The 12,740-nt window shown below is 37.2% G+C and overlaps 1 protein-coding gene and 1 non-coding gene across 2 annotated transcripts; one reads left to right on the top strand and one right to left on the bottom strand.

Annotated features, from left to right (window-relative positions):
• Nucleotides 1–3,001: 3,001 nt before the first annotated feature.
• TRNAR-ACG (transfer RNA arginine (anticodon ACG)) lies at nt 3,002–3,074 on the top strand. The gene has a single exon. It is a non-coding gene; the product is annotated as a tRNA-Arg (tRNA).
• A 4,882-nt stretch (nt 3,075–7,956) lies between these two features.
• On the bottom strand, nt 7,957–12,459 carry LOC107803501 (ninja-family protein AFP2-like). The gene is made up of 2 exons (XM_016627243.2): nt 11,175–12,459; nt 7,957–8,592 (listed from the first exon to the last, which is right to left on the bottom strand). Exons 1-2 carry the CDS (start codon nt 12,046–12,048, stop codon nt 8,183–8,185), a joined length of 1,284 nt encoding a protein of 427 aa, XP_016482729.2. The 5' UTR covers nt 12,049–12,459; the 3' UTR covers nt 7,957–8,182.
• Nucleotides 12,460–12,740: the final 281 nt, after the last annotated feature.

Below are 12,740 nucleotides of genomic sequence, written 5' to 3'. Positions count from 1 at the left end.
TTAGGCCGTTAGGATTTTTGTTGGTTTCGCGGCGAGAGGTCGTTCCTTTAGTTGAATATATCCGGGGAATGTCCCGAAAAATTTGTATATATTTTTATCCGGGGTATGCCCCGAAGTATTTGTGTTTGAAGGCCAGTGATGGAACACTTTGAGGAAGCATAGAATAGTATTTTTATTTTTATTTTATTAGGTGGGGATGACCTCGAGCCTCTTTTGATCGCTTGTTTCTTTTTGTGTTTTTTTTTACCTCAATCTGAATATTCTTTAAAGCCAACTTGATCATGTACGCAACCATACTAGTTACGGGACTCGGGGAATGCCTAACACCTTCTCCCCGTCAAATGAACCCCCTTACCCTAATCTCTGGTGCGGACTTGGTTTTAGAGTCTAAAATGTTTTAAAAGGAAAAATTATTTGTTAAAGAAAAACGGTGACCTGGCACACCGAAACGAATGTCAGGTGGCGACTCTGAGTTAATTCTTTTGAAACACAATGCTTTTTCACTTTTTAATTAGAAATCCTTTTTTGAGCTTTACAAATCTTTTATTTATTTAAGAGTGTTTAGTGAAGTTGGTAAAAAATGGGTGTGACAATGTGGTTTTAAGGACACATGATTTCACCTAATACCAATTGATGCATGTAAAGATTAGTAGTAGAAATTAACAATGAGATAAAGAAAACTAGTGTTGAAACGTAATTCAGCCCTCGAGCTTGAGTGCCCTCGAACTGATCGGTACTTGAATAGTTGAGAAATAAGCAAACTAATGAACAAGAATATAAGCTAGACATAAAGTATTTTATTGCTTATATGCGCGAATGTCAGGTCATTGCAAAATGATTAGAACCCTCTTTATGTAGTAGAGGAATCCTATCTATTGTACAATTCTAATTACGGAAGTAAATCTCATGATTAGCCTAAACAATCGCCTTTGATTTGATCTGTTCCGAGATTACCGCCATGATCTTCGACCAGTCATGAATATCTCGCATTTCCTTTACTATGCAGTCATCGATCTTGTTCGTTGTCTGTCCCACTTGGCCTCGATCACTACTGGCCTCGATCTCAATAGGCATCTCGAATCCCGAACTCGGTACCCAATCTTCGTGCCTTGGTGCCCAATTTTCGATTCTTCAACCCGGTTCCGGTAAGATCTACCACAGAAGCTATCCACCTTATTAGGAGGATGGTGGAACAGTACAGAGATAAGAAAAAGGATCTCCACATGGTGTTTATTGATTTGGAGAAAGCGTACGATAAGGTTCCTAGGAAGGTCTTATGGAGCTGCTTAGAGGATAAAGGGGTCCCGAGTAACTATATTAGGGTGATTAAAGACATGTATGATGGAGCTAAGACTCGGGTTAGGACAGTAGGAGGCGACTCTGAACACTTTCCAGTTATTACGGGGTTGCACCAAGGGTCTGCGCTCAGCCCATTCCTATTTGCCCTGGTGATGGATGCACTGACTCATCATATTCAAGGGGAGGTTCCATGGTGCATGCTATTTGCTGATGACATTATTCTAATTGACGAGACAAGAGGCGGCGTCAACGAGAGGCTAGAGATTTGGAGACATGCTCTTGAGTCTAAAGGTTTCAAGTTGAGTAGGACGAAGACGGAATACCTCGAGTGCAAATTTGGAGTTGAGCCGACGGAAGCGGGAGTTAAAGTGAGGCTTGACTCTCAAGTCATTCCCAAGAGAGGTAGTTTCAAGTACCTTGGATCGGTTATTCAGGGGATCGGGGAGATTGACGAGGATGTCACACACCGTATAGGGGTGGGGTGGATGAAGTGGAGGTTAGCGTCGGGAGTCTTGTGTGACAAGAAAGTGCCACCGTTACTAAAAGGTAAGTTTTATAGAGCAGTGGTTAGGCCTGCCATGTTGTATGGAACTGAATGTTGGCCGGTAAAGAACTCACACATCCAGAAGATGAGAGTAGCAGAGATGAGGATGTTGAGGTGGATGTGCGGGCATACAAGGATGGATAAGATTAGGAATGAAGATATTCGAGAGAAGGTGGGTGTGGCCCCCATGGAAGACAAGATGCGGGAAGTAAGACTCAGATGGTTCGGGCACATTCAGAGGAGGAGCACTGATGCACCGGTGAGGAGGTGTGAGGAAGACCTAAGAAGTATTGGGGAGAGGTGATCAGACAGGACATGGCGCGACTTAGGATTACTGAGGACATGGCCCTTGATAGGGAATTATGGAGGTCGAGCATTAAGGTTGTAGGTTAGGGGAGAGTGTGAATATTTCTACAACACAATAGAGGGAGACTATCCAGTTAGGAGTTAGACTAGGAATGTCATTGGTCGTCTATCGATGCCGGGCTTTACCTTCTAGTTGTACTATACCAGCCATCTATTTCGTAGTTCGTATTTCGTATCCTGTATTTCATATTTCATATCTCTTATATATTATTGTTATTTTTATTACGCATTTTTATGGTACTAATATATCATCTCCTGTTGCTTTTTTGAGCCGAGGGTCTCCTGGAAACAGCCTCTCTACCCTTCGGGGTAGGGGTAAGGTCTGCGTACATATTACCCTCCCCAAACTCCACTTATGGGATTATACTGGGTCGTTGTTATTGTTGTTGTTGTTGTTGTACTAAGTGGTTGTTTGGAAACAATCTCGTTTTTTTCACTGGCACTTAATGAATCTCCAGCTTAAGAGCAATTTTAAAATACAATAAAAATTGAGGGCTATAAATACACCTTTTTTTCTTGAAAAACTTAAATTTCAGTAATTGTAAGGATAAATACGAAACAATTGAACAAGAGTATCAATGGACCAAAAGTAAAATGGATGACAAAATGAAGCAATATTCAATAATACAAAGGGCAAAATTTGAGCCATTTTCCTTTCTTCTACTTGGTTTTAACATAGCTAGTTTAAATATTGCAATTTGGATAAAGCAAGTGTCCCTAGCTTAATGGTAGAGCACTTGACCTCCTCATGTCACTAGTTCAAATCCAGTTGAGCTCTTTCATTAATAAGTTGACTCCATGGCCCAATGGATAAGGCGCTGGTCTACGAAACCAGAGATTCTGGGTTCGATCCCCAGTGGAGTCGATTTTTTCTTCTTTTTTATTTTGCCTAAAAACTGTTCTTTTTTGTAGCTCTTTTATCCAGATTATTCTTTTATTAATTAATTCCTCATTCACGTATATTAGCAGTGAATTTCAAAAATAATAAATGTAATTGGAAGTTGTAGCTATAAAATTCGCTTATTTTAAAAATGGACCTATTTTCTGCATACCAAATAAACAGTAAGATAATTAATTAAGATTAAGGGGATATAATCTCTCTCATGTTTAAATGTGGCGGAGCATCTTCGCGAAAAATTACCTAGCTAAGTAAAAATATATATATATGATATGAATATACACTACATATCGATCCCCCTTGACTTGTTCGTTGCTATACTTCTTATATTTTGATTCCCTGGAAGTATTAGTATTACGCCCGCTTTCTCTTATTCTTAGATTTCTAATAGTACATGTTGTTTGCTTTAGTTATCCTAGTTTTTTTGCTCTAGTTACTGTCTATTTTTTTTCCTGCTATTTTTATTGCTTCTTTTCCATGACTACGTCACTATTATATTTCTTTTCAGCCAAAGGTCTATCGGAAACAGCCTCTACCTTCAGAAGGTAGGGTAAGGTCTGTGTACACACTACCCTTCCTAAATCCCACTCGGAGAATTTCACTGGGTATATTTGTTAGTAATCTGTATTTGTAAAACAATTCTGGAGAAAATAAAATAACATAAGCAGAAATGTAAACAGAATAAAAAAAAACACCAATTCGAGCCCACTGAATTCACAGTGTTTCCTTAAGGAATTTAATCCCCTCCTAGTACCCAAGGTTATGGATTATTTCCTCCGATAGAACGAATTACACACTGGTGTAGTGGTACTCCAAACTCCAGTGTTTCAGAACACAAAGTTCGATAGCAAATCACACTTACTGTTGCTTTCTTTGAAGTTAAAATATGCAGAAGAAAGGAGAAGAACTCAGAAATTCGTATGGAAAATCCGAGAGATTTATTTTAATATTAATATTTTGTTATTAAACTAAATATTTAATAACGTTTCTGTTAATATTTACTATTAACAAATAAATTTGGTCCAAAAATTAATCAATCCATTGATCATTTGATGGAATCCGAATCTGAGCCGAGCGACAACGACGACGACACAAGGCTTGCCTTCTTCTCAACTCTTTATGAGCTAAAAGAAGAGCAATTGCTTATATACTCATCAAAAACTTTTTCCTCTTCTCATATGGGACAATCAAGGAGGGAAACTCAAATATTACTCAAATACTTCATTTTTCCCTCTATTTCCCATTCACCATATTTTTAAGTATTACTAGCTTAAAAACCCAACAATATTATTATTGTTGTCGTTGTTCTCCCTTAATGAAAATTCTTTCTCCACCATAGGTGGGACGACCATGAGTTGGAGAAATAGCGTGAGAATGTATTATCTGATATTTTGCCGTTTACACTGTTTGTATTTGTATTTCCTCTGTTACGTAAACTTCCATTTTATGTGATATTATTATTATTATTATTTGTGTTTTTTCCTCTGTTACATAAACTTTTATTTTATGTGATACTATTATTGTTTTGGAATTCGAATAACTTTTTTTCCCTAATAGGAACCACGTGTCCTTGAACCATACGATGAATATAGTAAAGGACCACCTATATAAGTCCAGCCAACAAACACTTTTCCTCCCCCAAACAGCTTTCTTGACCTCGGGCAATATAATGGTCCCAAAATTCTGAAATCTCTAGAGACGACTACTTTAAAATGAGTCTCCAGTTTACAACACACCACAGACATTTATCTATAGGGACCATGCTTTAGCAGTTAGTACAGTTGGATAAATATTGATTCAGTGGCAAAGTCAGAAAATTTAATAAAGGTGTTTAATTTTTAAACACCCTTTGCCAGTGGGTTATGCAAGGATGTTCAAAGTCTATTTTTTAATTAATAACACATATATTTTACCTTATACGTAGTATAATTCTTCGACGAAGGATGCTCATTTGACTAGTACCCTTGGGCCAACATAGCTTTGCCCCTGGTACGACTTATAGGTCACGAATTCGAACTGCGGAAGCAGTTATTAGTGTTTGTATTAGGATAAGTTGTCTACATGATATCTCTTTTGGTGCGACCGTCCCTCGAACCCTGCGTGAATATGAGATCTTTCGTGCACTGAACTATCGGTAATGTGGGCTTTTAGATAAGGTTAAAAAGAAAGGATATCAGAGGCTCAAAACAATTCACATGGATTCAAAATTACAACTTTTAGAATCAGTGTAAAAGACTTTTTATTAATAATATAATTTTACCAATTCTCATATGTTATTATCCATTGTAATAGTTCATAGTAAAATCGTGAAAGAAATTTTTATAAGTAGAGATTGATTTTCTTTTATAAACATGAGCATTAACTACTTTTTTCCCAATCTGATTGTCCTATGTGTTCTTTGCTTGTCGCCTAAATTTTTACCTTTTAAAAACCTTAGGTTGTCTAGAACTATGTAGATTTAGAGGTCCTAAATTCCTCCAGGATCATAAGGAAGGGACGGGTAGCAGCACGCTTAGAGGTCGTTAATTAAACTCGCTTTTATAACGACTAAAGGGAGGGTAATGGATAGTAAAAGGATATGATGACCTGTGCGGTAATGCAACATGTAGCCCCTCTAATTGAGGAGTGAATATGAGATCTTTCGTGCACCGAACTGTCGTTTTAAAATTAAGCTGAACTATGTTAAGGGTTAGAAGGTCCAAAGTAATATCATTTGTTCGTACAGTCTGTTTATATTATTTGATAAATAAATGTTCAATCGTGTAATCATAATCACCTCATCTACAAACCTATACGATATGAACCAATATACATTTATTTACTTTATATTATATTTACAATATACGTCGACATATGAAACTGTTTTTCTTTCCTTCTTTTTTACGGCACAAATATACGAGCATTCATTTTTATGATGGGTGACAATAAAAGTTAAACTGAAGGCCATTGCCAACATACCACCTGGAATGCGTAATTAGCTGAGTTAAAATCTTGAATTGTTAAATAAGGGAAACTTTCATAGGGAAGTGCACGGTTAACCACTAATTAAAAATGACTTTATTCTTTAGCCACTATTTAATATGTATTTACTCTTTAACTAGTGTTTAATAAATTTTTATCCGTCCGGACGAAAATACCAACATAGGTGATGCGTAAATATTAAGGACATGATGTCCTTAACTTCATGAATGCTGTGTAAATATTAAGGACAAAGTGTCATGTCATGTCCTTAAATTCATATGTGCAGTATAAATGTTGAGGACATGACGTCCTTAACTTCATGTGTGCGCAGTATAAATGTTAAGCATAATGTCCTTAACTTAAATTTGCACCTTTTGTTAACTTCATATATGCAGTGTAAATGTTAAGGATATAGTATCCTTAACTTCATATGTGCGGTGTAAATGTTAAGGACATGACGTCCTTAACTTCATATGTGCAGTGTAAATGTTAAGAACGCCATGTCCATTTACACAGCACCCATGAAGAAAGGGTAAAACCATCTTTTCGTATTAATTTTAATAGAATAGTGGTTATTTTTGCTCAATATTAAAAATACTGAATAAAAATTAAATATCATGTTAAAAAGTAGTTATCCCACGTTATTTCTACAACTTTTATTATCTACTTATCTTTTCAAAACTTTGGGCCCAACTCTCGAAAAGTCAGCTGATGAGGTAGTGTTTGCCCATAACCTCAACAAATGTAGACTCTATGAACATGTAGTAAACAACAACAACGAATCCAATGTAATCTCATAACATGTAGTAAACAACAACAACAAATTCAATGTAATCTCGTAAGTGAAATCTGGAGAGGGTAGCATGCACGTAAACCTTACATATAGGTAGAAAGGTTATTTTCAAAATAAAAAATATATATTTTTAGCTGCTCTTACAAATAATAGCCGACAAAATAAATTATATATATATAAAATACACACACTTTTTGACTAGAGAATATAATTAATTTCGAGCATAATTAGTTTCAACAGACTGGTCAGTTTTGTATTTTGGCCAACCAAGATTATAAAGGGCCAATATTAGACAAATCAAAATTATTTATTGTTTGAATTACATTTCTTAAAAGACACGTTTTAGAGCCCGTTTGGACATAAGAAAATTTTTTCTTTTTTTAGAATTTATTTTTCTTTTTTTTCGAAGTCGCATTTGCTCATAAAATTTTAAATTTTCACTTGAAAATGCATTTTGAAATTTTTCGAAAATTTGAAAAACTTCAAAAAGATATTTTTCAAAATTTTCACTCAGATCACACAAAACTTCAAAAACAACCCAAAATTATATTCATGTCCAAACACACTTCTAATTTTCAAAAACCATTTCACTTTTTTTGAAATTTTATTTTTTTCACTTTTTTGGAATTTTATAATTCTTATGTCCAAACGCCCACTTAACATGTATTGTATAATCCCACTATCATTATTTAAAAGAACAAAAACAAATCTGAATTCAACCACATGTTCCTAATCCATGTAATGAACACATTAAAGGGCAACCTATAATTGCAGCCAACAAACACTTCTTCTTTACCCCAACAGCAGAATGATTCAATCATTCAATATGGTCCCCAGAACTTAAAGCCTCTAAACACTACTCATTTAAAATGAGTCTTGAGATTATAACAAATCAGCCTCTTGCTGAAATGCAGGGTAAAACTGCGTACAATACTCTCTTGTGGTCCGGCCGTTCTCCGGACCCCGCGCATAGCGGGAGCTTAGTGCGCCCGGACTGCCTTTTTAGACATTTTCAATATACAGAAACCATGTAGCACACTTGGATACGATGTATATAAACCAAACTATAGTAAGGATGATTAGAGAAGACCATGATATCATTCAAGATTCATTCCTCTGAATTTCCTAAAAAGAATCCGTAAATGTACATAAAAAACTTTTTCTTTAGACCATTATCCCTCCAACATGTGCACGACTCGATACATATATCTCACTCTTAAAAAGAGGAATAGAAAAAGCAAAAATGGAAATGAAAAAGTTCTTACTGGTTCGCATGTAGTATTCTGCGATATCCTCTTCCTCTGAAACCCCGTGGTATCAGTCACAGGAGGGGAGAAGCATTGGGGTTTACAACTATATGCTTGAGAGGGTGAGCAACATCGGTACCTCCAGCGTGCTTGACAAACTCGGCTGGTGAGTGAAAACTACCGTGACATACGTACATAATTCTTACCTCCTCCCCTTTCCCGTACTTGTATAATATTCCGTCTACTCTTCTACCATTAGGACCATCTCCTTTTGTGAAAACGCACGGCATATCTCCCAACATGTTTGCTCCCGTTTCCTTTGCCTGACTTTTTGCTGCACCGAGTCTCTTAGATGGACTACTGTCCATGTCACCTCCCGACAGCCTGTTTACAATTTCTCTCATTTTTGACCCAGATGAACCAACGTCTTGACTCCCTCCTCCTTGTAATGAGTGGATACTGGCAGGGCTTAGCTCGCCAGACCCTGTAGCCGGAATTCATCAGGGTTCTAGAAAGATGGTCAAGATGATAGACGGACAGAAAGATAGAAAAGCAGATATCATATATAAACTGCATCTTTTCGCTCTTTCCTTTACGCTGTAAGCTCCAAAAACAATTTAATGTCATACAAATGAACATACCATAAATTGCAGTAAAATGCAAAACTATTAGACACTACTGAATGATTATAGAACAATCAATACAGACCAGTACCAGATCAAACGATCTAATATTCTCTGGTGACAATAATGAACTCCACTTGCGTAGTGAATAGTCAATAGCATATTCAACATTCTTTGACTAAATAACCATTTATTGTACAAGCATCTAAGGTCAGCAAACTTAGGATAACAGGAATTAAGCAGCTGAAATAAATTCCAATATTTTAATTCGATCGACTTGCTGATTTCATGACAATAGATAACTATTAAAAAGATTGAATTTCCTCAGCAATATCGTGGAACTTCATTTAGGAATAGGACAAGTGAAAAAGAATTTAAATCTGGTCATAGGACATAAGATACTGATCTATTAATTCCCCAACAGATATTCCTATCTAGCAACAAAGGTCCTCATGCATCAACTAGCAAGGCAAATTTACATCTATGTGATATTTGTAAAATTGCGCGATTCCAAGGAGCTGACCTGGACCCTAATCTGTTCTATCGCATGGACCACAACCGAAAAGGTAAATAAGAGAGCCGGAGACAATCTTGATTGCCCAATAGGTAATTAACGAAGAAGACTAATTGAAAAGACTGTTGCTTATCTAAAAGTAGCACACGTAGGGCAAACATCTGAAACCATGAGGTGTAAAATCCATCAGACTTTAATACACATGACTAACTCCCTTGGGTGAGAAGGAAACTGAACCATCTAGAGAGATCTGTTAGTTTAATCGAGACTAGAGTACTTTCAAGTAGGTAGAGCTAAGTTGTCAAGATTTTCGAGAGCAGACTGGAAATTGGCATTATACAAACATAGTGGCATGTATCACACAAGGCCTCTTTTATTTTATCAGACAATAAAAGAATGAATGCTTTCTATTTTACGGTGCAAAGTACCCCACGAATAAATGATCTAGTTTGGTTTCCCAAGTCTACAAATAATAACGGTCCATCTTTCTCCTTGCTGTTTAATTGGAAGTAGTGAGCTCTGGTTAATCATTTTCGTGGAAAAGATATGAATCTCGAGTTTCTGCGGAAAGGGTATCAGACTTGGTCTATATAATACTACAAAAAAGAAAATCATATAGTCAAATCAGCAGTAGCAGACGCTCCCTAGGGTTCTAACCTACTGGAGTTCACATCAAAGCAAGCAATTGAAGATTAAGAAGGTATTTTACATCACAGAACTTTTTGCTCAAAGAACTGCACCTGCAATTTTTATCATATGCATTTTCCTGTATCTTCTCATCTCCTGCATTTCTTCCGGCAAATTTTGTGACTTCAGCGCATATGGCAACAAAGAAAGTTCCCAAAGGCACCTAGATAACCTTATTAAACATACGGCATAAGTACAACACTTGACAGTGACAATCAGACAGTATCTCCAAACAGTCAATATAGCATAACATTCTCGAGGTGTCGAAAGTAGAAGGAAGCGCGATACCACAATTTTAAACCACGAATATGGTGACAAGGGAGGGTTTTCTTAGTGATAGAACACCTTCACCTCGAACCATTAGGTTAGAGGTATGAGTCACCAAGAGGGAACGGGAACTACTGTTGATCCCTTGAGGGGCGAACAGGGATGGTCGGATGGGGTTTTCTACTTCTTCTTTTTTTTTTGTGTGTATGTGTGTGTGTGGGTGGGGTGGATAACGGTGATGTCCGAGTTAGCTTGGGCGCACTTCGACTATTCCTACCTCCACCAGCAGAAATACCGATAAATTCTCTGTTGGGAATCCTAGTTTTCACCTACTTCATTGACTGCTAGGCCGCACGCTAAGGTGTGGTCCAGTGGGCTTTGAAAAGAATCAAGAATGTGGTAAATGGCAATAAGACAGAAGACATGAACAAGTACCAAAGAAACTAGCAAACACTGAAAGCGAGGGGACCTCATCAGCAAGTATTGACTAAATATATTGAGATTTATTGAACAGAACATAAAAGCAAATGCCACATTTCTGGCAATGGATAACTCCGCAGTAATCATTTATGACCAATGTTACATAGCATGTTTTAAACCATCCTCATTGCAACATGTGATAACCACTCCATACCCAAAAGATAAGAGTACCAACACAACAATCAAAAATTCAAACCCAAAGTAAAATCATTCAGTACTACAAATCTCCAATTCAACTGGCTATCAAGTCTCAAGGATTTAATCAATAAAGAAGTTACATAACAATGAGTAAAAAAAAAGGGCAGCCCGATGAACGAACAAGGTCCGGGAAGGGCCGCACCCCAATGGTTGTGACATAGGCAAGCTACCCTGTGGCCAATTCCAAGGCTCGAACCCGTGACCTATAGGCCACACGGAGACAACTTTATCATCGCTCCAAGGTTCCCCTTCACATAAACAATGAATGCTAACATAAAATAAAGGGAAATGGTGTACCTTGTGGAGGTTTACTTTCCAATTCAGACATACTTGAAGAACTACCACAGCCACCTTGGGATTCCACAGAACCTTGTGATCCCAATTGCCCTTGTCCTTGCTTTTTACTACCAGAATAACTTCCTTTACCTTTTCCCATTGCCAAATCCATTCCACCTCCTCCCAAACTACCTTGTCTAGCCACTGCAGCTAACGTTGGAGATACCGATAAACCAAACTTTTTAGCGGTCGCCAAGTACTGTTCTTTCTCCAATTTACCTTTCAAATTCACCTCAATTTCCCTCTTTTCATCTTCCACACATCCTCCACCACTTTCTTTATCACCACCCCTTAAATTCCTCTGCTTCTCTGATCTTCTCCTCTTAGCTTCCATTCTTCGCAAAGTCTGCAACTCTTTCCTTTTCCTCCATTCTTCCTCAGTCTCCACAGGTAAAGAAGATGTTCTCACTAAACTAGCTGGATAAGAAACTGGGGGTGATGGTGTTAAAGCATCATCATCTCTAACTATTGGCAAACAAGCAGCTACAGAACTAGACCTTATCAACTTATTATTACAAGATTTGTCCACACCAAATCTACCTCCTAATGACAATCCAAGATTCAACTCTAATTCTCCCTCATCATTTTCCTCATCCTCATCCTTTGCTCTTGAACTACTACTCCCCATAAATCTTTGCAATAAGTCCCTTGAAAATCTACTACTTTCCATAGAAAAATTCTCCATTTCCCGTACTCTACTACTTTTCTTTTTCTCATCTGTATTATCTCCCATGGCAAACCATAAATTACCCACAAAATATATTATCAACAACACCACACTAAACCTCTTAAACTTAACTATTTCCACATGTACATGCATGTTTAACACTTCCATGATCTAATTTAACCAACCCCAGGTGGAAAAATCTAATCTTTAACTGCATATTAGCTTAAATAAGCTCCAAGATTAAGTCTTTAGAGGCAAATTTTGAACTTTAAAATCCCAACTGGGAAAAAAAGTAAATATGACCGGAGTTTTTCCCGGAGAAGGAAAATCCACCAAAGATTATCATACAACAAAAGAAAAAGAGAAAAAATGGATAAAAATGTAATCTTGGTGAGAAAATGCTGTGTTCCGGCAAAAGGGTGGCCGGAAAATCAAGAAAACATGAGAAGCAAAGAGCTACGGAAGGGGTAGAGTGTAAGAATACAATGAAATAATAAACCAAACAAGACTCAGAAAGATAGAAACAGGTAGGGGGAGAAAAAGACTCAAAAGGAAAATGAAAGGAAAAAAAAGTGAGGAGGGGGTAGTGGGGTTGGGAGTGTAAAGACAAAAATGCCCTTTGTGTTTTATAGGGGGCTGGGGGGACAACAGAAAGTACTGGGAGAGGACAAGTGGCAGAAGTGAGAGAAAGGAAAGAAAGACACGTGGGACTGAGTGAATAGCTCCCTCTTTGGTGGTGTCTCTAACGATAGAGTTTTCACAGAAAGATGTTTATATGTGGGAAGTTTAGTGTGTGGGTGATTCACACTTGAAACCCTCACTATTTTAGCCAATCATGTTTGTATGTAAAATGTATGTAA

The sequence above is a fragment of the Nicotiana tabacum genome, chromosome 20 (genome assembly GCF_000715075.1).
Source record: "Nicotiana tabacum cultivar K326 chromosome 20, ASM71507v2, whole genome shotgun sequence".
NCBI classification, from domain to species: Eukaryota; Viridiplantae; Streptophyta; class Magnoliopsida; order Solanales; family Solanaceae; genus Nicotiana; species Nicotiana tabacum.
The sequence above is the reverse complement of the archived record's forward strand: the minus strand, read 5'-3'. Positions and strand labels throughout refer to the sequence as shown.